This window comes from Mya arenaria, chromosome 9 (genome assembly GCF_026914265.1).
Source record: "Mya arenaria isolate MELC-2E11 chromosome 9, ASM2691426v1".
Lineage (NCBI taxonomy): Eukaryota > Metazoa > Mollusca > Bivalvia > Myida > Myidae > Mya > Mya arenaria.
In genome coordinates, this window is record NC_069130.1 from 41,791,588 (window position 1) to 41,817,897 (window position 26,310).

At 35.3% G+C, this 26,310-nt stretch overlaps 1 protein-coding gene across 1 annotated transcript in view; it reads left to right on the plus strand.

Moving 5' to 3' along the window:
- The first annotated feature begins 1,934 nt into the window (after positions 1–1,934).
- Positions 1,935–26,310, plus strand: part of LOC128246025 (uncharacterized) — a 33,042-nt gene continuing 8,666 nt past the window's right edge. The window contains exons 1-10 of the mRNA XM_052964235.1: positions 1,935–2,235; positions 5,495–5,888; positions 6,035–6,919; positions 15,863–15,957; positions 17,536–17,641; positions 18,598–18,658; positions 19,835–20,086; positions 21,518–21,644; positions 25,161–25,218; positions 25,555–25,610. Coding sequence (XP_052820195.1) covers positions 1,935–2,235; positions 5,495–5,888; positions 6,035–6,919; positions 15,863–15,957; positions 17,536–17,641; positions 18,598–18,658; positions 19,835–20,086; positions 21,518–21,644; positions 25,161–25,218; positions 25,555–25,610 — 2,335 coding nt within the window. The remainder of the gene's footprint in view (positions 2,236–5,494; positions 5,889–6,034; positions 6,920–15,862; positions 15,958–17,535; positions 17,642–18,597; positions 18,659–19,834; positions 20,087–21,517; positions 21,645–25,160; positions 25,219–25,554; positions 25,611–26,310) is intronic.

A 26,310-nucleotide genomic window follows, 5' to 3' on the forward strand; every position in this document is an offset into this window, starting at 1 on the left:
GGCCAACGGTGACACGGAACAAAAATCCAAACTCTGTGGAGGCATTTTTGAAATTTCTATTAAAAGCAGTTCAGTCTAAGTAAGTTGTGTAAACGTAAACGTTTGGTAGAGATATGATGAAATTTGGAAGATCGGCTGTTTTATATACGATCTGAGTCAAAAGCGTTAAGATAATTCAGCTGTTCACTCAAGCACGATGATTGGAGCGGCGGACGCTCTGAGCCGCTCAAGTCAACGCTCATTTACCTACTGAACACCTCAAACGCGGTCCAATTAGCCGCTCATCAAACAATTAGTGTTAACCATTGACAATCTGATGAGTGATTATTGCTGGACAATATTGTTTGTCAGATTGTGATGAAACTTTTACAAGGTATTGGACCAAGAGCAATATTCATGGCGATGTTTAAGATGAAAGAGACTTTTAATGAGATAACATTAGTAGAATATTAGATTGTATCGATATAAACTTTATTGTCATTAGAAGATATGCAGACAGAAACCAGAAAATGACAATATGTATTGCTTTTGCTAATATCATCTTTCAAAGTAATAGCAGTTTTATTAAGTTGGTAGAAAATGTCACAATTGAGGCGTTTATAAATAATAGATTACGGCCAGTTATATGTGTTTTCAAATGCAGTAAGTAAGCCTAAAATTAGAACGAAAAGTTGAGTATCACATCGTATAATTTTGAATTAAGTGCAGCAGGATTTTGCACTCCCCCTACCCGCACAGAAAATGCACACAAAATGTTTGAAAAGTACGACAACTGCATTACACGATTATAAATTATTATTGAACTGTTTTCTTTTATAATTTTATTACTAAGATGTTTTTGTTGTTGTGTGTGTTTTTGTTGTTGCGATATTTCAGGCCGAATATCACAAAAATACAAAGTCATATCTCAATCTCAACCAATTTTACTGTATATTATAAAAACTATCAAAATCGTATATGTTTTCACAACTTTTAAAATTGTGTTCTCTTATTGACAATATTGATTCAAACTTTGGTCAAGATTCCTAAGAACTTTTTTCTACAGCATACAATGTAATTAAGAACAACTCAATGCTGTTGAAAATTACCCCAACATATGCTTTTGTTATAGTATAAGTTATCTTTGAAACATTGACACAATGTTTTAATCGACACATTCTATGAGGTAATGTTCTTTTTTAAAAATAGTTAAAACAATAATGTGTAACATACGATGCTTTTATTCGGTAAAATGAGTTGAAACTAAAGTTCAGCGTTGACCTGAGTATTTTTTATGATATTAGAGCAAGGTGTTTAATATTGAAAACGCAAAGACTGTTCAATCGTCACAAACCCATCTCAAACTTGGCCCAATTAACGGCTCATCAATCAGTTTGTGTTTGCCATCGTCACTCTGATGAGTGACTATTAATTGACAATATTGTTTGTCATATGGTGATAAAACTTTTAAATGTAAAGGAACCTAGAGCAGTATTCATGGCGCCGGTACAGATGAAATAAATTCCTTTTGAAATTACATTTATTGAAATAACTGATCGTATCTGAGATTCTCAAGTCAAAGTCAATGCTTTATTTATTCTATTTTATAGAACATTAAATAACGAAGTATTACTCGTTAATGAAAATGGTTTCACTGACCCTGTGAATGTCTTGGAATATGATAAAAGCATCAGTCATCAGATATTCTAATTGCCAGAACCTTTTGTGAAACATGTAACGTTGTTGTGGTTTTTGATTTTATAAGGTTAAGAAAATCTTTTTTCTCTATAACTTATTTCGAAAGTAAACTCACCCACTTCTGCAGTGAGATGATCTTTTTTAAAAAAATGTCTCCTCTCTTGCACGACACTTGTAATTCCACAATTTTAGGATCGGCGCTTTGGTCTCCCAAGGACTCTGTTCTAGGCCGTTTCACATTAACGTTTTAGTAAACCATGGTTCCATGCGGACAGTTGAAGGAATATCTTGATTCCTTACCAACGTTCAATCGCAAATGCATGCTTCGAAAGGGGATAGAAGTCCACAAAATCTATGTCGACATGACTAAAGGTGAAACGTTTCTTGATGACCAATTTGCTTACACAGAATTTGGCCGCATGGTTTTGACGAATGGAAGTATTCGTGCTGGGCGAGTAAAGAATGCCAAGCAGATTGTCGTTGCCAGGGAAACACTGTATTGCAGTGGAACCACGGCATGTAAGCGGGCATGCGGAAGCTACGGATTGTGCTTACCAGGTAACAGAATGTTCTATTTTATTTATAATTAATGTCAAAAGTAATTTTCATATCTTTTTTATAATAATTTAATTGTTATGTAAAGAAAAATAAGAATATTTATGTAGAATAAAATTATTTGACCCTCAATTTCCATAGAATTGAGTGAAAAATAAAATAAATTTTCATTAAACATTTAACCAACTGAATAAATGAAAAAATGAAATGAAAAAAGGTTGGAGTTACGTGTTTTTTTTTTCAGAATTATGTTCGACATCTAAAATCATCAATAAAGTATTTTGAATTGGAATGCTAACTGCCAAAGGAAAAAAAATCATTAAACATTTAACCAACTGAATAAATGAAAAAATGAAATGAAAAAAAGGTTGGAGCTACGTGTTTTTTTTCAGAATTATGTTCGACATCTAAAATCATCAAAAAAGTATTTTGAATTGGAATGCTAACTGCCAAATAAATATGTCGTGCGCTGTCTTAAACCAAAACCGTAGATGCTCAATTGGTCAACTTACTTATTAAAGGGGCAAATATAGAACGTGGCAAAGATATTTTGTTATTTTAATGCATAGCACATTTGACACTATGATAAAAAACATTTGACTTGTGTACAGGAAAAAAAGTATAAGACTTTATAAACGGGATTTTTCAACTTATAGCTACGTGGCCTCAAACTCTTAAGTCAAAAAAGCGACAACATATCGCTTATAAATTTATATCTACACAATCAATGGCTTGTTTTTGTTTTGATCATTACAGTCAAATGAGCTAAGAAATTATAATGCATTAAAATAAAAAAATAAAATATTTTTGCATCAATCTGTATTGTGTCCCTTTGAAGCTGCGCTCTCAAAGATTTAACCTTTTTCCATTTTTTTTTTATTTTTTCTCTTGGAATTAGCAAATGTTTGCGTAAATATCTGCAAACCAGTGATGAAAGGCTGCTGACAAAAGATCAGATCGCAGATTTTCATATTTCCATTCCTCATTTAATGTTTTATAGCTAAATGTATTATTATTAATGCATTATATTTATGTTACTAATGGTTAAAGAAAAAATCATAAAAATTCCCGATATTGCAGATATTTACGCAAAAATTTGCTCGTTCTAAGACAAAAAAATAAAAAAGTTGTCAAAACATTCAATCTGTTTGAGCGCAGCTTTAATTAAGGCAAAGAACACTACAGAGTTCTGCAGAAAATTACAATTTTACATCATTAACCGTATAATAAACTGAAACAATGGAATCTGACCATAACTTATCAACCAATAATGAATAATTATGATTGCTTTAAAGTGAAAAGAGCCAATAACCTGGTAATTATCTTGCTATGGGTCCACAAAACTGTCATGTTACATTTTTTCTCAACCCTCAAACAGGGTTCAATGTACCTGGCTTAAACATTGAAGTCGATAATTTCATGCACGCTCTTATGTTTGACACTGATGTATCAGAATGAATAATTTGCTTTCTATGAATAAAACAACAGTTTAAACATGCCTGACAAGTGATGGGGTTAGAAAACTGCCCGCGGCATTTTCTACCAGCATAAAATATATACAAGCAAATACAAATTCACCGTAATTATTTCCCTTGCTTATCTTTCACACAGGTCGCTAGTTATTATAAGAACATTTCTATTTATGTTTAGTTATTTATGAGTGTATGACAATGTATCGCTAAGATTAGGAAATTCACTTGAATACTAAGCAAGTGTCGGAAATCAAATTAGTTTTTATCTGTAAATTCGAATAAACTTAGTCTAACATTTCCAGTCTTACTATTTCTGTAATAAATCCCATTCTGACAAAGAATAAATTATTCAAAAATATTGAGATGACAATGCATTTGCTGTTTGGCCCAATCAAAATTTGCCAATATGCCAATAATTCTACAGGGGGTGTATTCACTTGTGTATTGAGTCTGATTTTAAGACTCCGACTCAGAATTCCAAATATTCATTAAGTGGTAAATGTGCTATCACAGAAGCAAAAATGTTAAAAATCGTTGTACCTGTTACAAATAAAATATTCTACTATCAAACAGACATTTTTTATTTTCTTATAAATTTTATAACATATATTTTGAGACAACTAAGATTTTAAAAAAAATTGAGCCCGAGTCTAAAACTCCGACTAAAGACATTAGTGAATACCATTCTTCTACACCAGTGTCATATAAGAAAATAAAAAAGTGTTCATTTTCCCCCAAAATTCATGACATTTTCCCAATTAATTGAATATAAATCCTGTGAATGAATAAATACGCAATGATGCTAGTTCAGTATTTTTTTTAGAATTATTTTCACCGTCTCTTCCTTCGGAATCAAGATTTATTTTTGACTTTGGGAAAAATACCAAATCATGCTAAAATAGCAAATATTATAGCAACTATATATGATTTTAATGCATACATTAGCTAATCTTATTAAAAACAAAATTAAGCTAATCCAGATATTTTTCTGTTTTGACATTTTTTTCTGTTTAATTAATGTTCTTATTGTATAATATTTTAAGCTTAATTACGAAAACAGATAATGTTAATCATTCATATTTGAATCAGTTAAAATAAAGTTTATTATCTCGTAAGACTGATTTTTAAGACTTGCCCAATTGTTCAAGGGGGGTAAAGCTTGATAAAAGTTGTTACATGAGTGCTGGAACTTTTTTTAAACTTTTTATTTATTTTTTTGTAAAAATATCTTTCATAATACCACCTTTATGGCAAATGTTAAAGTGTTAAAATGTTTATACAGACATTATGAGATAAAACAGTACCATTATTATGACTCAGTGAACTGACAATGTGAATTTTAATTGGTCTTATTTTTCAAATCAGGTCAAAGTTTTTGAAGACACATCAATCATGTTATAGTCTAAATTGTTAACATAAGTGCATTCATTTATTATCATGATTTCATGTAGAAATTGAACAGAAAGTATACAGTGAATTGTATATACAATAAGTCTGATATGATTTCGGTTGTCCGGTTAGCGCAGTGGTTAGCACACTCGCTTCTCACCTAGGTGACCCACCCGGGTTCGATTCCCGGCTTGGGCGCTTGTGAGTTTGGTTTGTGGTCACCAAGCCGGACAAGTGGGTTTTCTCCGGGTTCTCTGGTTTTCCCCAATCGTGCCAACGAGAGTGATTAATATAATGTTGTAATAACTTGTTTCACAATCGTTGTGAAACAAATATGTTTAAACTAAGTCTGATACAACCGTAGGAGTAAGTAAAACATTTGTAAACTCTTTATTTTGCAGGCTGCGACAAAACGAAAATGCGAGGCCACCGTTGTTCATACAGAATCAAGCTCACCCAGATGCTTGGCTTCGTCAATTTCTGGTTTGTTGAGGAGCTTGGAAGTCATGATCAACTTAACGGAAAAGACTGCGATTTCAAAGTTAACTCCCAGCATGCCTCAATGGTGTCTGATTCCAAACTTACAGACTTTACAAGCTCTTTCAAAGTAAAGCTTCCAACCATTCCAAAATCCCCCCGAAAGCTTGCTCCGAAGCCTTTTAAGAAACTCACCGCTGAGAAAGGACAAGGAAATGGAAAAATGGACCCAGCTCGGCCTGATTCAAATACCGATGCTACAACTTACAATTATGTGCTGGGTTCAATTCCCAACAGTGAATCAGCTGAAGAACTTACGTCAGCTGTATCCAGTCAACACTGTTGACTCAACAGTCATCTAATTTTTCTAATGATGCTTCACTTGCCATTTCTATGAACATCACACCTAGTCAGTTCCCATGTGCCACAGATATGAACACTAACAATGCCATATTGTCTGCAAGTTTGCAAGCTGCGGGCCAAACCTTGCCATCTATGTTACAACCAGTGCCATCTCTGACCCCAGCAATGAGCTCAATGCTGCAAGCAAATCTCATAAACTACATGACCTCCATGACAAACTTAGACATTCCTGTGTCTAACGCTTCCAACTTAAACCTTATAAACCCTTCTCTAGTCAATATTAAACAAGAACCGTCCAGTCATGACTTACAGAGCCAGAATGTACTCGCGTTTTCTCAAGCATTCCCCTTGATAGCTCCGCCTCTCCTGTTTTCACTCCAGGGACCAAACCCAGGTCCCTCTAGTCAGAGCAGCCACTCCCCCTCACAGAGCAGCAGCCAAGGTCACAAGGAGAGGTCACCATTTGCAAGAGACCAAAATGCCAATATTCAAAAATCACTAGATATAGAGGCAAAAATCAAAAGAGAAGCCTCAGGTCGTGTACAGGCAAATCATGAAACACTTGGACAGGTTCAAAACAGAATTATGGAGAGAGCAAAAAGTCGTAAAAGCGCTCACACAATGCGTGTCCCACAGAGGAATGAGACAAATGTAATTGACTTATCGAAAAATGTGAATGATATAAAGCAGGACAACTTTTCTGTCACAAAAGAGGGTTTATGTGGAAAGCGCTCCATTGATGATCTCATAGACCGAAAGGTTATGTCATCTAAGACATTCAAACGTCTTCAGACACTAAACCATGTGATCCAGAGCGATGTCTTCCAAAAAGCAAAAAATAGGCTTGAGAAAAATAATGTGGCAAATCTTAAGAGTGGTTCTGAAGAAATTGCTCTTAATTTAACAACACGCAATTCACAATTTTCAAAATTCGATTCTGACCAACAGACGGATACCCAACAAAGTTATTTCAAGCTGGCCGGCTTGTAAGGAAGGGAGGCAACTTGATCTTCCTCATGAATTGACCAACGGGCATGAACCAGACTTGCAGGAACCAATGGAGTTGTCTCCTCTTTCTGCTCAATATGGCTCAACCAATGGTAATAAAGAAAACGAGGGACTCGACATGGTAAATGGTCTGTGTAACAGCGCCATCAATGGTATAACTGATGCAACAAGTTCTCTAACAAAAAATGAAAAGGTAAAGAAGTCTTGTTGTATTTTTGAAATCTATTGCCTTAAGGCGACTATAAATTAATAGCTAGATATTCATTCCCACCCAAAATCTTTATTCGGCCCCTTAAATTTTATTGACTCAAATACAAATGTTGATCTAGGGTCTGTATTTGCATATCTGTCCGAACTGTCCGGGAACAGCGTTTATTCATACATACAGTGTCGCTGTATAACATTCAAATGTAAGAAAGGAGATTTTTACAAGCATGTTCGTGGTTCATCTAGAAACACATGTATAATGTATATGGTCTCTTATTCAACAGTGAAAAAACAACAGTTATCTAGAATTTTTTTTAAAAATTTCACATGCAGCACCCCCTTTAAAAAAAGGGATGAAAATCTAGAAATTAATTTATATTGCCAAAAATGCCTGCTGTTTTTATCATAGATGAAATGAATGAAAGGATTGTATAGTACACACCTGTATATGATTTTATTTGTTTTACTTTTATATTTGACATACTTTTTTATACAGTGTTTCTAACAGCTTATAATGGTCAATCAGAAAAATAACTTGGGGTCTGTTTGAGCATGAGGGATTCTTGCACAAAAGCAGGGGCTTAGATCCCTTTTGAAATTGTTTCCAAAGTCAAATTTTTATATTAATTTCAAGGTACATGTACTTGCTTCTGTTCTTTTTTTATGGATATGTTCAACAAACAATTTTTACCTCTGTACAATAGTCTGGAGTTAAAAAGATTAATCCTGAACTATAAAACCATTTTTTCTTAGAAATTCCTCATACCATGCATGCCTGGCTTACCAGGGGATTTTGGTTTGAATTCCAGGGGATTTTGATATAACAAAAGGGGATTTTAACACAGCGAAATCTTGCACAATATCTACATTTATGATATAAGAATAAATATAGAAACACACTCTAATTACAATAATTTTTGGACTTAGTCATCATTGTCCTTCATGGAATTTCACACTCATAATAATATGGATGCTTTCCACTTTAAACTTTGAGCTAGAGTTAAAAAGATTTTTTTTAAAAATCTCTATTCCAGGGGATATTGATCCCCCGCCGGGGGACCAGGGGATGGGTCGGAATTCCGGGGGATTTTGCCCCCCGTGGAGGGATGTGTCATGTATGTCATACTTGCCATTCCATTTGGTATGGTTAATGCTGACAAGTTCAACCATAAATCCAACATGGGGATGGGGCTGGTGGTAGGGGATTCCCCTGGGTTTGCGCTCGATCCCGACGTGAGGTGAATATCTCCCAAAAATTAAAAAAGTAATTGTGTGTGATTGGGAAAAATGTAGACAAGAATGCTTTGTTCATTACTAGAACTGCTCTTTAACTGTCTATCAAATGCTCTTAATGTTTAAGTTGTAAATGGGAATATATTCAATGCAAATATACACACATTCTATACATACATTCACACTCAGTTTGCATCACAATTAAAATTATTAAGTTGAATCATACATGTTCATTATTTATTCAAATGAGAATGATTTTCATTGATATATATTTTACTCATGAACTTAATACATGGTTGCAATGAATATGTCAGGGGGGGGGGGGGGGGGGGGGGGGGGGGGGGGGGGGGTGAGCTTATTTACCCTCGCCATCGGGTTATACCCATTCGGCGAGCACGCTACGTTTTACAGTATTTCTACAGATTTAATAACATTTAAAACATCTCGTCTTTAATCGTAGCGTGGGTGCTTTGGACTGTATATATATAAATATTCCTACACAGTATGTATAAATCTCTGGTTAAAAATTCAATATTTAAATAATATCTTAAGAATCTATCACATACGCATTAAAATCAAACACTTCAAATACATCATATACAAACATTTTAGGCTCAGCCTACATTTAAAAAAAATGTCTAAATTTTAAAATTCTTTACAATAGTAAGTGTTTATATATACAACGTATCCTTGGCATTATAACAACTAGCTAGTGAGAAATTTTATTTATTGTTTTTAAATGACAGATTTCTCACTAGTTAGTTTCCTAAACCACCCCCACCAGAGATGGGGGCGGTATATGCTGGTTTGCACTGAGGACTATGCCTCAGTGCGTTTGCCTGAATTTTTTTTCTTTTTTCTTTTTCTTTTTTTCCTTTCTCCTTTCAGTGAATTCTTTTTTTCTTGTTTATAATACAACAGCGATATTCAATAAAAAAATAAAAAATAAAATAAGATAAAGAAAAGTGTGTTATACATGTATATATATAAGTGTCCAACTGTTGTTGTTATTCTTCTTCTTCTTTTATTTTTTTTTATTTTTTTGGACTAGTATCGCTGTGTAACCAGGCAAACCAGGATGGAGAATATAACAATTCCCAGCTTAAGACTCCATCCTATGGTGTTACAATATGTGAAAGCGTTGCCAAGGATTGATTAAATTATGAAATAAAATATAGATTGGTTGATCCTCCAGGGTGTATTTAAAATATCGCTATTAATATTAGATCCGTTTCCGGATGGTAGTTTAGTACTGGCATAAACAAAGACTTTACTAACTATAAGAAAGAAAACGATCCTTTTCAGGGCCACTGTTAAAATATTATATAATAATTTAAAATGTTATATACATTATTTACATAAAAAGGATTCTCATCCCGGAGGAACGGTAAATTTATAATATACAACGGCTGGTGAATTATTAAAACAACATATAGACAAACTCCCCGAAGCCCTTCTTCCCATAAATGTATGGGGTTTAATGCTTGAAAAATAAAAAAAAGAATTAAATGTGAATGCCTGTGCTATTCTACAGGGGTGGATCCGTTCAGTATTACTATTTTTCGCACCCCGGGATAGAGAAAAGAATGAGTTCGCCGGGTGCCATGATTTAGGCTACTTGAATACTCTCCATTGAAGGAGATACCATGTGGGAGGACATTCGGAACTCCTCGGCCATTTTATCAAAAACAAAAAAAAAATGGCCGAGGAGTTCCGAATGGTGGGAGGAAAGTGTCACGTGACAAATTCACTCAATGGCGGAGGATTAAACAGACAGACTATCGAAGGGTAATTTTACCGTTAAATTCACAATGATTGTTAAATAAAACACACACCACTAGTAGTATTTATACGGGTCAGAGTGTGCACAATTATATGACTACGATATATACTACTGATCGATAGGTATTTCTCACGATCGAGAGTACAAACAAACTTGATCAATGAAAATCACGTGACCGTTGGAATGTGTTTCCCACGGTGAATACTATAAAGATTATAGTAAACAAAATTGTAAGGCTACTATTTAAGCTTTTAAGATTTAGTTGTGGTTGGTCAAAGTTTTGTTACTAATTTCCAACCAGTATAATTTGTTACTAAGAATATTTGGCTAGGCCTTGTATTATTCACTTAGTTTTTCAATTTATGATAGATAATTTTCAATTTATGATAGATAATTAAATGTTATTTTTGCTAGGAGTCTTGGGGTACTGAACGGAACCGTCCCGACACCTGACCTGGGTAGGATAAAGCTGCCGGTAAAAGGGGTAACATTAATAATTAAATAAGATAAAATATAAATTAAATATGTAAATAATAGCTTAGATTATATATATATGATGTTCAAAAATGAACAACATATAAAGTAGACTGTTCCTGACAGTATTTAATAGAGAATGCTAAATCCAGTTATGGGGCAATTAATTAAAAGTACCGACAGCTTCCAGACAACCGACCTTTATAAATAAAAATAAAAATATAATTAAAAATAATGTAACATAATGTATATTATGATATACAACACATTGTATATTATGTCTAAATTTTGTCGGTTATCTGGCAGTCAACCAGGAATTTGGCAAGTGACCTGAAGACAGACTTTTGGGCAGCCTTGCTGGGGTTTAGAATATTGTTTATATTATAATCCAAACCAGAAAAAGTTAGGGCTGCCCTAAGTTCTGCCCTCTGGCCCCTGTAAGTGTCACAGTGTAACAGAATGTGGAAAGTGTCACAGGTCACTCAACACCGAGCACAGTTCGGATCACTTTTGAGAATATATTTCCCAGCACTTCTTGGGAGATGTGATGTGCCCAGTCTCAGCCTCGTTATGCATTTATCAATTCTAAAGAAATTAGAATATTTATTTGGAGGCTGGAGACTCACAGAGGTCCTATCAAATGTATTAATGTATGTTTTAGGTGTCCTCGCCGACCGCCATTCATTTATGACGTGCTGGCGGGCTAGTGAATAGACCTCTGTGGGTGCAAGAGGGACCGGATCATTCACCTTCACACGCCTGAGGCCCTCCTTTGCAAGCCCATCAACCACTTCATTCCCCTTCAGGCCGACATGAGCTGGGACCCATACCATGGTAACCTTTAAGTTTTTCTCCAGAATGTTCCAAAATGTCTTTTATCAAATCAGGTCTGGAGCTGCTACCTCTGTTTTGTATAGACTGCAATGATGATTGCGAGTCTGAGAGGATAGCAGTATGTATGGGCTTGTCACTGATAACCCAGTCCAGTGCATCTTTAATTGCCAAAAGTTCAGCCGAAAATATGGAGAGATGGTTGCTGAGTCTTTTAATATTTTTGATATTTTTGGATGGAATATAAAAGGCACATGCAACTATGCCGGTTTCTGGGTTTTTAGATCCATCTGTGTAAATTTTTAAATGCTCAGCATAATTTTGATCAATATGAGAGAGAGTTTCAGCTTTGACGAGGTGCGGCAAGTCTGATTTCGTTAATTTTTTAGAGATAGAAATGTCAACTGAAGGGTCCTGGAGGGTCCACGGAGGAACCTTAGACGGCCTCAGGTCTGCCACACTTACATCTTTGAGCCCGGCCTCCTCAACAATGCTTTGGGTGTAAGCGCCAAAAGGCATCGCTCTATGTTTACCCTTGTCATATTTTGCCTTGATGAGATCTTGAAAAATATACAAAATAAAGCCCTTCGAATAGCTCTGAGAGCCCTTCCCTGTACCCCTGCATGCATGCTCGAGGAAGAGGCGGGGATACTTCCCTTGGCCCTGCGGAGGAGACAACAAATCATTAACTTCTGGGCTAGGGTACAGTCCCGGAAAATAGGTAACCCTGTAAGTGACCTCTTTGGAATATGTCAGGGAAATGGTTTACCCTTTTATACTTGACTTAAATATCTGATGTGTGCAAATATTGCGGTACACTCCTGGTTTCCCGACATTTATAATTGCAGTTTCCTGTTAGAGTGCGTTAACTTCGCCTTACAGACTAAACAACTTGTATCCATGTTCAAGTAACATGACAAGCTATTTTAAGCTTACCCTTTTCTAAGATGGTTATGTCGGTTATACATTGTCACCGTATGACAAGCTTACTTGATTGATGACCTTAAGAAAACATCCGTTTACAATTCTAATGGGTATAAAAAGTGGTTAATTACTCTAGGTTTACTGTTTTAGGTATACATGAAATGTTATTCAAGGTATCTTGGCTAAATGAGTAATATAATGATGGGAAACAGAGCAATCAATTCTTAATTATGACGCGCAATTGCTGTTTAATATTCAGAGGTATCATGAAGGGGTTTGGGTGATGTTTTCTTCCATAGATTTAATAGTGCTCTCTTTATGTGCATTTACTTGCAAATCAATTATTCAAACATTACTTATTCTTTTGTTATAACAAAAGTAATGAAATTAATTAAGAACCTTTCAAAAAAAAAACTTTTAAAGCTGCACTCTCATAGATATACCATTTTTACAACTTCTTTTATTTTTTGTCTTGGAAAGAGCAAATATTTGCATAAATATCTGTAAGCCAATGATATAAGGTTGCTGACAAAAAATCAGATCTCAGATTTTCATATTTTCGTTTGAAAATTAATGTTTTATGGCATAAAACATATGGTTATATAACTGGTTTGCATTGATTTCAACAAAAAATGACTCGTTCCAAGACAAAAAATAAAAAAAGTTATCAAAACGTTCAATCTGTGAGAGTGCAGCTTTAAACATAAATGTATATTAATTAAATCCTTTTATATTCAACTTGTACATATATAGGTAGCCCTCACATTAATCCTTTGAATATCCGCCCGGTTAGCTCAATCGGTAGAGCGTTGGACTCTGAATCTGAACCCGGGTTCGATTCCCGGGCGGACCAGGTCACTTCTGTTGTTATTGGTTATGAAATGCTTTCTACGACCATTCGCACTGTACCACTGCCCCTGGCACGTACAGAAATTGTCAGTTCCTTGCAGAGGTGAAGGCACCTAGTACTGGTTCTGCCCAGGATAGGTGTGCGGTGGTTGAACTCTCACTCTGGGACCCTTCAATGTGCTCATGCCGGGACCCGGAGTATAAACTACTTACACCACCACCACTAATCCTTTGAATGCCAAAGTCACAAAATATAATTGAAGGTGATGGCTGCACAACCTCCTAATGGATTCTTTTTTCTAACTTAGGAGCCCAAGTCTTAAAAATTTGACAGCCTGGGTGAATGCTAATGTCACCCAAATTTCAGGCTTAATTGTGACATAAAATAAAAAAGTATGTTCTTAAAACTATAAAGATGTTGCAAAAAAGCTTAATGAAAATAGTGCATTGGCATTATTCAAGTTTTTTACATAATAATAGTATCATTATAAATTATTGAATGACTGAAAAAAACATTCAACAATGATTTGAACTAATATAAACTAAAAGTGTAACAAATGTCAGTATTAAGAGTATTATTATTATAAATTTATTTCTAAGTATGTAACTTTTTTACATATTTACTAAACAATAAAGTTTTGACCTGCTCAAAGCTACATGCAAGTTAACTTATTAGCTGATGTTTGTTCTTTAAAATTAGTTGACTGTAACCTACATATGAGGTCAATTTCAGGGTTAATAATCCTATGGTATTTCTTACCAAGAAACTATTACGTATCTTAAAGTCACAGATAGGAAGTCATGAATATATAATATGTTGACACCAGATCACATCAAGCATATATGATTGGTCATTCTCGGAAAGAATCTGGAAAATGTAAAGAAATTGGATGCTGTTGTAAATTTTGCATATTTCACAAACAGGCATTTTTCAATCACAAAAAAAAATCACGTTGAGATTTGCTAATCTTAAAATATGTTTCGTATGTCTAAACAGGTATTATTATATCAATATTTCTCAGCAAGCTTTTTCTCTTATTTGTTATATTGTATTCAACAAGCTGAATTATGTTTTTCCATGTATTTGAGCTACTGTTCATGCCACTGTATGTGTAGGTAATTCCGGATTTAATTTTCGGACAAAACAAGGAACATAACGAGAAATAGTGTTGTAATATGAAAATCCCGCGAAACCGGCGATGAATGACATCTAGAGTGGTCCCACAACTCTACACTACTGAATGTTGTTATTGTTGGGTTTATATAGGTTTGCCCGCGCACCTGTTTGTGGGATATTTGCCAAACGAGTATATATTTTGGTCCCCAAATCATGGCAAATGCTGCGGGCGCTACAATGAATGACACTCTGACTATTGGATATGATTTTATTTCTTTGGTCTTAAATTGTAATATATAGAAATTGGATAGCACGCGTGTCTTGAAGATCTTTAATATATGAATGATAATAATTTTGATTTGATTTTATATACCTTTAAGTCGCGGGGACATAGGGTTTTGCTCTAGGAACATCAGAATTTAGAAGCAATAGTGAGTAGAAGATCCAAGTGCAACACTCAGGCCACAATAATGCGGGTTTAGGGAATGTTTTTTAACATTTGGATATTCATTTTGTTTCCTAAACGCCACTAGTCGACTTATTTAACCAATGTTAAATATTTTCTTCAACTGTTACTCCATAATATATAACACTGCATTGTTAAAATCCCCAACAAAAGTTACACATATTTTTTAAGCAAATACCTTACTTTTATTTCACTTTAAATGTGTTTCATGAAACACAAATTCTAACACTAATTCAGATCGACTTCTGTCAACAAAGCATCGCCATTTTGAAACAATCTAGCAGGTGCTGTTATCTTTCCGCTCAATATACTTAGCACTGGGATCTGTCCTTCTTGCTAGGAAAACAACAAGTGAGATATGGTCACGTAGAGTCGCCAAAACAAAAATTGTCAAAAGACTCTGAAGTGGCTGTTTATATGGACTAGCAATACCCCAGCTCTTTTCAAAAAAGACACCTTGGTTATTGAGCTATTTTCCTAAGTTTTATCCAGACAACTTTAAATTTCCCAGTTCTACCCTTTTAAGTCAAGGCAATCGAGTCACAAGTACCATATGTAACAGGCTAGTGATTTATGCAAAAAGTTACAAACTGTGAGTTTTGTCACACCATAATAAATGCATTATGATGAAACATTCACAAAATAAATACTAGAAGACCTAATATATTATATTGATTATTTGGTATGATTATCAGTATTACCCAATTAAGTAAAACTTGGAACTGCTTTTATTATTGCCTGCAATTAACCTAAGTACAATTTTGCAGGAGCTGATGTCGAGAATCCGTCAGCTTGAGACTCATGTGAAGGTGCTTTAGAGAGCCGTCAAAGAAGAGAACTCTGTAGCTCCACCTATGCCCCGCATGGCTATGAAGAGGAAAAAGAAGTTTCGTCCCATTGACTTCAACAAGTATATCACCTTAAATCAAAATTACTTTGTATAAATAAATGTTCACTTTCAGTTTGTTTACAAAAATGTTCAGGTTGTTTTATTCTTGAACATTGAATGTTATATATTTTTACGACTTCTTTCACAGGTACACCATACGTCATGTAGCACTGAAGGTCATGTACCTCGGCCACGACTACACAGGATATGCTGGCACAGAGGAAGCAGAGCACACCATTGAACGTGAACTGTTTGAGGCTTTTATAAAGTGCAAGCTTATTGAGTCCAAGTATGCACATTTTTCAGTTACTCTGACAAAAGTTTGACACAATTTGATAATGTATCATTACCCTAGTCATTCAGAAGGTGAAAATAATGATACTTTTAAAACGTGGTCTTTTTGAATTTGCATGTTAGCAATTAAATGATTTTTTTACATTACAATTTGTTGTCATACGCTCATTATTAAGATGGCCCCGCTTTCTATTACAAGTGATGAAAGTTTATAACCGATTGGCTTCTTATGTCAAATTTTAATTGGTAATGAAAGCAATTTCTGTACTCTGAGGCTTTTTATAACTTGTTTAAATCACAAATAAAACGGTTTTTATATAAACACTGTAAGACTACTAAGAGTCTAATTTTTCAGAGAGTCAGCATGTTACAGTCGGTGTGGTCGAACAGACAAGGGTGTTAGTGCATTTGGACAGGTAACTCATTGAATTAGACCAATTTGAAATTTATTCCATAATATGACCAACTTGTAACTAACATGGAATAAACAAAGTGAACATTTCCAGACTTGGATTAGTGCTTGTTTTACTTAATAACAATTGTCTTTAGCTTATATTCAAATAAATTACCTAATATTCCAACGAAATAACGTCACAACAAAAAATAACAGATTTAGGATATAAACTTGCTGTTCAATCCAAGGGAGAAAACCTCATATAATAAGCTTTGTACTTTTTCAAGCCAAGGGAGAGAGCCACATGTAATAAGCTTTGTACTTTATACAACATATTTATTCAAAGTATATTTTTTTACGATTATATTTTTGCACTCTGCTGCATTAAAGATTAAATAAAAACAACTGATACAAAATTGATTTTTTATGCCCCCGAAGGTGGGCATATTAAAATCGCACCGTCCGTCCGTCCGTCCGTCCAGCTCTGTAACTTTCCCTTGTATGGACAGATTTTAAAATAACTTGCCACATGTGTTCCACATACCAAGACGACGTGTGGCGTGCAAGACTCGTGTCCCTACCTCAAAGGTCAAGATCACACTTAGTGTTTATTCACAATGGAGTGCTGCATATAAGGACATAGAGTATAGGTTGTCGTGTCAGGGCTGTTACTTTCCCTTGTATGGACAGATTTTAAAATCACTTGCTACATGTGTTCCACATACGAAGACGTGTCGTGTGCAAGACCCATGTCCCTACCTCTAAGGTGAAAGATACACTAAGTGTTTATTCACAAGGGAATTCTGAATATAAGGACATAACAGTGTAGGTTGTCAAGTATGGGTGGTATTTTTTTATGTTCAGAGGCAATTTAAAATAACTTGCCATATGTATTTGACACGTAAAGGCAAGATCAACATTTCATGTACTGACCTTGTTCGTAGGTCAATGTCACATACTGTGACAGCTCTTGTCTTCAGAAAGAATTTGACTAAATGCAACAATATATTAAGTAATTGGCACAGGTTATATAGAGGGCAGGGAATTGCAGAAAATAAATAGGATGCTAAGGGTGTAAAGAACACATGTAACATTTTTATATTGGTTAAATCTTATTAATTGAACTATAACAGGTGACAAGACCACGGAGATAAGGTACTGCCACGTGCTGAACAGGAACCTGCCACGGGACATCAGGGTGCTGGCCTGGGCGCCTATAGACCCAGACTTCAGTGCGAGGTAAGGGGGATGGAGTTGAAATTGATACAAAATCAGAATTGATCATTGGAAATAGTCGTTCAAACCCTTTCGATCAATTTTCCATATGCAATTGAAATTAAAACTTCATAAAGAGGATTAAACTTCATGGTACAAAACAATAACAAGCTGCTGTTTGATGTTTACTACTAATGGTAAAAACATGAATGCAAAATCTTCTGCTGTGTTTTGTTTGTAAAGAAGTATATATTCAAGACCAGTAATATTTTAGCTTAATACCAAATTATTAATACAGTTGTTGTACACTATTTTGCTTTTTCTAAAGGAATACGCCACATATGATGATAGATTCAGAGATTTTGCAATCGATTATTGACAACACTTGATCATCATTTTATCCCTAGCAGTAACACTTATGGCTTTAAGTTATAACTTGGATGAAATCCATGCTCTGTAGGTGGAAGCACTACCGTAGTGCTTTAAAAACCTAATAGCAAGCCCATATAACAGCGGATCTGTGGCAGACTCTTGACTGTCATCTACTGCCTCATAAATGACAATGCTACCCGTTTTTAGGTAGGGAAATTACAGGGTCACATCGCTGGTGCATGTTAGGAAAAGGGTAGCTCTTACCTGGGTTTCATTCTGTTGATGCACTTTTTCTGCAACCTAACAAAGACTGATTCCCTTAATTTGGCAAAGACCAATGGTGTTGTAAATAAACATTGTACAGTCCACCCAGTATGAATGCTGCTATATATGGTATACCTAGTCACATGAAGGTGTTGTCACATAGCATTGGTGTCTTTAATGATGTGGAACACTCTAATAATGTCAATAAATCTGAAGTTTTAACATATATTTTGATAATACATTGAAAACAGGCAAGGTCTGAGCAGTTCACATGTTTGTAGTACATTGATGAACGGGGAAAGAGGATTCCTATGGTATACCCTCAACCAATGGTATCATTTCAGGTTCAGCTGCAGGAGAAGAACGTACAAGTATTTCTTCCCCAAAGGAGACCTTAATATACTGGTAAGTAATAAACCTGGGGCGGTATTCATAAAACATCTCAAGTCATTTCTTAATTTGAGTCAATTTTCAAAACGTTCATAGTCAAATTAAAAGAATTAAGTGTTCTTTTACATAAAACTATGTATCTTGAATTAAAGCAATGAAAATGAAATATGTCAGATTGTATTAAGTTATTAAATGATAATTGACTTAAGATGCTTTATAAAGATCAGCCCTGGACATTATATATAGTATATATGCATATACCGTATAGTTTTTTTGTGTCTTGACTGTATTTTTGTCATATTTTAAAATGACTTTGCACATGTGTTCGGAAGATAAAGACGATGTGTTGATTGTAAGACCCGCATCCCTACCTCAAAGATAAAGCATGTCCGGTTAGCCATTGGTCAGTACACTCCCTTCTGACCTAGGCAATCTGGGTTGGTTTAACAGCATGTCCGGTTAGCCATTGGTCAGTACACTCCCTTCTGACCTAGGCAATCTGGGTTGGTTTAACAGCATGTGAGTTTGATGTGTGGTTACCATGGTTACCAACCAAGTGGGTTTTCTCCAAGTACTCTGTTTTACCCCTCAACAAGACCACATACTCGCACAACTTTGTGCCAACAAGAGTGATTAATTTTATGTTGTAATAACTTGTAAGCTCTTGTTTAAGGCAAAAATGCTTAAAATATTTTTTGGGTAGCAAACTCCAAAGGAAACTAAGAAGATGCACTTCTACTCCCAAATAAGATGTACCATACTTAATTCAATTGTTTTAATTTACCAAAAAGGAAGTATATACATGATTGTATACAACACCATGTTTCTTATGAAGGATAGCATGTTTAATTTGAAAGAAAGGTGCAGAAAACACTGTATATCTACCTTATGAAATGATAGTTGATCATTGTAAATCTATTGGACTCACCAGTCATTTAATATTTGTGTGTTTTCATCTTTTAAATACACAGTTACAATCTTGTTACCGGTAATATATTTTCCACAAATGCATTATATAGTAAGCAGCAAGGTTTATTACTCAAAATTTGTTTGTTATATGTTTATGTATTGAATTTAAATACGAGTGTGACTTTAAAAAATGTTTGATTTTCATGAAATATTGATTTGGAGAAAAACATCATCTGAAGACTTAAAATTTCCTGATTTTATGATTTTTTTAATTCAACACAGCTCATGGAAGAAGCCGGCAAAAAATTGATTGGCGAATATGACTTCCGCAACTTCAGCAAGTTCAATGTTAAAAATGGCATTACAAACTATGTTCGAAAAATCATGGAGGTTGAAGTCAAGACTCTAGATGAGACCGATGACGGATTCACAATGTACGAACTCACGATCGTCGGGAGGGCATTCCTGTGGCATCAGATTCGCAGCATCTTCTCTGTGCTGTTCCTTGTTGGCAAAGGGAAAGAATCGGTTGAAGTATGTATTTGGTTTTGTCTAGTTATCTCCCTTGCATTGTGTTTAGTTAATAGAAAACATCTTAAAATTTGCTAATTGATGCAAGCACACAAAGTAAGGTCAATACAAGTAATTATGTCACCCCCTTTCATGGGGAGACATATTGTTTTGGCCCTGTCCGTCGATCAGTCCGTCAGTCAGTCTGAACGTCACACTTCGTTTCTGCTCAATAATGATGGAACGCTTAGACCCAGGAATTTGGTATGCTAGTAGTTGGTCATGACTAGTATTGATTTTTGGTTCACTAGGTCAAAGGTCAAGGTCACCATGACCTTGAGGTGAAGAATTGGTTTCCGCTCAAATACTTAAGACCCTTTGGGTCCAGGAACTTCATACTTGGAATGCTAGTTGTTCATGACTAGAAGATGACCCCTATTAATTTTGAGATCAAAAGGTCAAAGGTCAAGGTTACCTTCAGGTAAAAAACAAAATGTTGGCAATGACCTTAAGTTAAAAATGGTTTCTGCTCAATAACTTTAGAACGCTTTTTCCCAGAAACTTAATACTTGGTATACTAGTTAGTCATGACTAGTATGTGACTCCTATTGATTTTGAGATTAGTAGGTCAAAGGTCAAGGTTGCCGTGACCTTGAGGTGAAGTAACATTTACCGCTTAGTAACAGAAGAACACTTGCACCCAAGAACTTAATACTTGGTATGCAAGTTGGTCATGTAGATGATCCCTAATGATTTTGTAATCAGTAGGTCAAAGGTCAAGGTCACAATAACCTTGAGCTGAAAATGGTTTCCGATCAATAATTGAATAACACTTGCGCCAAGAAACTTAATACAATGCAAACTTTGTTGACATTTTCCAAGATTAATCAACAACACTTTTTTCTCTTCACTATTCAATACAGGTGAATAAGCCAAACTTCACTGTTAGTTCGTCTCCAGTCCAAAATTACTTATTTCACGTCCATCATTCATTTTTTCTCAGCTACGACCACACAATAGGGGAGACAAGGACTTTCAAAAGAGCAATCTCTAGTTTTAATAATTGCAATTCAATACTAGTAATTCTCCTCTAATGTTCATAGTTTATGCTTTTTTAAATGAAGGGAGAAATGTAATTTTACAAATCAATGGATGCAACAAGTTTGCCATATAGCAATTACCATCGCAAAGTTTAGGTGTATTAAACCGTTTTTGCTTTAAATAATGGAATTCTCACAAAATGTTTTATACTTGTTGCAATTGAGACACTAATTTTTGCTTCAAAATAATTTCGGATTTTTGATGTAAATTTTTATCAAACAAAGAAAAAACTAAAATCGAAACCGAAAAATAAATTAGAAATATTGGTATTTTTTTTTATAAATGATGTTCAGATTAATAGTGATTATATGTTATCAGATTTATACAATAGCAATCCATGTACTAATTTTTCAGGTGGTTGATGAACTTCTGAACATTGAGAAAAATCCGCGTAAGCCGCAATATAACATGTCATCTGACGCGCCTTTGTGCTTGTATGACGCTGACTTTGGAGGAGAATTTGAGTGGATTTACGAAGCTGGTAAGTTAATATAACACAGATCTTATTTCACCTTATTAGTAACTTATACGGTTTATAGAATGTTTTGCAGGATACAGGATTCTCATTTTGACATTTTTTGCATGCCCACATTTAAATGAAAAAAGGTTAAGGTATTGTCATGGTCTGGGTGTCGTTGTTGGCATTCTCAGAGTATGATAACTTTTGACTTGGCAATAACCAAAAATACTGTTCAAGATATCATTCAAAGGAAACTTGGTACACATGTTGCCAGAGTCAAAGCACTTGTGAGTTACACTTAAACAAGGCCCATAACTCTGGCTTGAGGAGTACAATCGTTTTTTGACATACTTTAATTGCAGTTTTGTTCTTGTACAATAACATCGTAATTCTTAACTGTGATTATGTTATGTGTATGTTTGGTTATTTGGTGTTTTTGCTTTTGGCGATATTTATTACCGATAACAACTAAACACTTTCGGATGTATATATGAACCCAAAGAAGAAAATTGGCGGTAATTAACCAAATGCAAATAACGAGAGGAAGAAACAGCGGGCTGTTTGAATCAATGATTGATTATGAAGAAATATAATTAATTGTCAACGATTTCAGACCAAACCAATCAATGATTGATCGATCATCAGAACATCACTATTTATGAGTCAAGCATTCTTATTACTATAAGAAAATTAAAAAGTCTTTGAGTCCCAAAGCAGAGGTGAAAGTCCAATAAAGGATTTTAGTCAAAATGCATAAAATCTTATATCTGTATATAAAAGTCGAGAATGGAGACAAATGATTTTTAGCTCTACTGGCCTAAGGCCAGAAGAGCTTATGCGATGGTAATGTGTACGTAGTATGTGAGTCCGTCTGTCCGTGCGTCTGTAGACAATTTCTTGTTAACGCGATACAGTCTTCAGTTTTGATTGTATCTGGATGAAAGTTGTACAGTATTTAGATATCAATAAGAGCTCGGTTCCTTACCAGCCATATCCTGCCCATGCATGCCTAGATTATGGGCCTTGAAAGTTTTAAAGAAATTCTCCTTTTTAGTTAACCTATTTTAAGCCAGGTCTGCATGAGTGAATTCTATTTTTAGCCAAGTTTACAAGTTCTGTACTGGTTCACAGGTTTGGTATACTTAAATTTGGAATGTTTGAAAATCTTTTTGTCTGAACCAGCTTTGCAAACCCTTGCTATTTTGATTATGGCATCACAAGGCTCAAAATATGCCCCTGGGGCCAAAGCTGGCCCCACCCCTTTTGACCTTCTTTTTTATTCTTAAAGCTTCAGCAATGATATTTAGACCATGTCTACAGTTTTGCAAATTAGCATCAATGTTGTCCTCTGATGCCCTTGACTTTGACCTTTTGACCAACATTTTTATGTCTCCCCCTCTCTGGGGGAGACATATTGTTTTTGCCCTGTCCGTCAGTCCGGTAGTCCGTCAGTCCGTCCGTACGTCACACTTCGTTTCCGATCGATAACTGGAAAACCGCATGACCTAGGATCACCAAACTTGGTAGGGAGGTTGGTCGTGAGGTGTAGAGGATCCCTATTGTTTTTGGGGTCACTAGGTCAAAGGTCAAGGTCGCGGCGACCCCCAATATAAAAAACATTTCTGCTCAAAATCTTGAGAACGGTTTGACCTAGGTTCACCAAACTTGGTAGGGAGGTTGGTCATGAGGTGTAGAAGATCCCTATTGTTTTTGGGGTCACTAGGTCAAAGGTCAAGGTCGCGGCGACCCCCAATGTAAAAAACATTTCCGCTCAATATCTTGAGAATGGTTTGACCTAGGTTCACCAAACTTGGTAGGGAGGTTGATCATGAGGTTTAGAAAACTCCTATATTTTGGGGGGTCACAAGGTCAAAGGTCAACGTCGCTGTGACCTCTAATGTAAAAAAATATTTCCGTGCAATATCAGGAGAATGCTTTGATCTAGGTTCACCAAACTTTGAAGTGAGGTTGGTCATGATGTCTAGATGATCCCAATTGTTTTGGGGGTAACAAGGTCAATAGTCAAGGTCGTGGTGACCTTCCATGTAAAAATCATTTGCGTGTAATATCTTTCACATATGTTTACCAAAAATTGTAGAGATGTTACTCGGGTGTACAAGACCCGCATTGTTTTTGAGGTCACTATGTCAGAGGTGAAGGTCACAGACACCTGAACATAAGAAAAGGTTTCCGATCAATAAGTGGAGTTCCTATTGCCTTTGAGTCTTGAACTTTTGCATGCTGGTAGGTCTTCTTGGGCAGATGATCCGTATTGATTTTGGGGTCACTGGGTCCAAAAAGAGAGTGATGATGAAAAACGGTTTCCAATCAATAACTTAAGTTCTGCTTTACCTGGAGTCTCCAAACTTTGCATGCTTGTAAGGGTCATGCAGTAGTTGGGGTCACTGGGTCAAAGGTCAAGTCCACAAGGGCTTGAAGATGAAAACCGTTTCCGATCAATAACTGGCGTCTCATTTCAACTTTCGTGCATTTTGTTTATTTTGTTTTTTGTCCATAAAAGACCTGCCGTTTTTTTCCCTGAGAAACAGCAGCACTTGAAGGCCTTTGCATTTTTATGGTAAGTGTCTGTTTACTAAGCCTTCGGGGGAGACATGCGCTTTTCTCAAAAGCCCATTCTAGTTTAATTTTAGAACTACAGAAATTTTTACCATGAGTACAGTTTTGAAAGCATTTTTTTGTCAGATGAACTTTACTTGGCACATATTAAAATAGTTCATGCGACTAATCTGCTTACAATACTTTCTGGGCTCAGATGTTGAACGTGCAACGTTTTCAGGTAACCCAAACACGAAACTTGAACTATAATTATGTCTGTTGCCTTTTACCCATACATACATGCTCTGAATAAAAATGACCACAAAGCCATGCCAGTAGAGCATAGGCCCTTATGGGCCTCTTGTTTTTATATCCTCAACTTTACATTCATTTTATATATTGGCTTATTTTCAATATACTCAAGTATGTATCAAAATAACAAAATATGACTAAGATATTTTCAATTTACGACTTAAATTGACTTAGATTTTTCATTGGACGGGTTCCAGGACTGCCAAAACCAAGTTAATGGGAACACCTAGTGGCATATTATTTTCATATTTCAAATTGTTTATGTTAAGTTGCAGTCGATCAAAGGATGCAAACAAATCAAGCAAGCATTTGCAATGGTCAATTTAAAGAAATGAGATAGCACAATAGCCCTGTTGTTGGTTCTTGAAAACATTTGGAGGATTGTTCAGATTGTTGTGAAAGTTAACAATGTGACTAACGATATTGTTGTTATCTTGTAGACATAAAAAGTTGATGATATCCTCATATGTATTTGAATAAGACAGGTACTGTTAAAACAGCATTTGTTACAAATACTGCAGATCACAAGTGAATTCATTAATCTTCTAGAGAAGTTAAGACTTAAAAGTTAACACTTCTATAATTAATACTTGCTTACTTTAACAAATTTCTAAACAATCGGCCCAGTATTTTCAAAACAGTATTAAGACTTTCCCATTCATGTTTCAGAATGCCATGAAGACAACCTCACCTCCCTCCAGCAGCTTTGGGCTGAGCATTCCGTCAAGTAAGCAAGGAGTTTGACTTGCCTTATTAGAATTTGTTTTTCACTGGCGTTTGTGCTGGTTCTAAAGCATGTAAAGTGGTGTTTAAATGATTGACAGCGGTCAATTGATTTATTTTCAATTTTATTTATTTCAATCTTTATTTTTTACAACAGTGAAGAAAGTAATATTAAATTAAGCTTAGTCACACAGTCACACTCATGTCATGTTGCGCGAGAGTGTGGTCTTATGCTGTGGGGGAAATAGGAGAACTCAGAGAAAATTTACTTATCCATCTTGCTGACAACCCCTGGCTGATCAAACTTTTATTGATAACATCTCTTCTTATTTTTTCACAGAGCAACAATGGTGAAGAGCATGCTGAATGACCTTGAGAAAGCTAAAGTGGAAACAGGTACGGAGGTGTTCTGGTTATATTTATTTTCACACAACTTTTGGGATAGCTGAAAGCTGATGTGAGTTACTGATGTAAATCACTCTCGAGTCAGTTGCCTGAGCAGAAACCAGTACTGTGTCCTTTCTAAGAGGCCATTAGAATGTTCCCATGGTTTGTGAACCTGAGACCTGTTGGGTTACGGGCAGACACCTAAATCACTAGACCACTCACACCCTTAAAAAGGGCCCCTAGATTTGGAGAGATGTTTTATGCAATCTTTAGCTTGTTTGTTGTTCAATAGAAATTGTATTGCCATTCACTAATGTTGTCCTTACTGTAGGTCTACAATACCCTATATACCAGAAACCATTCAGAATATTTACATTAAACTTGGTTCGTATTTGACAAAGCCTGTTCTAGGGATGCACAACATTATTGATACCTAGTTCTGCAATTTATGGATTATCGAAACAGAAAGTGAAATAATAATGATATGAACAGAGAAACCTAATTAATTACCATACATTACCAATTTTTATTTCAACGATATATTGAGATATGCTTATGAAATATTGTTCTAGATCTCGATGCTTAGCCAATAATACCCGTCCGCAGCAAGTGCTAATACACATATATATAGCCCTGGATTAAAAATGGACAAGTCTTGGCATATTTATGTGTTCCTCCTGTTTATGAACCCTTTTATAAATATTCAGAT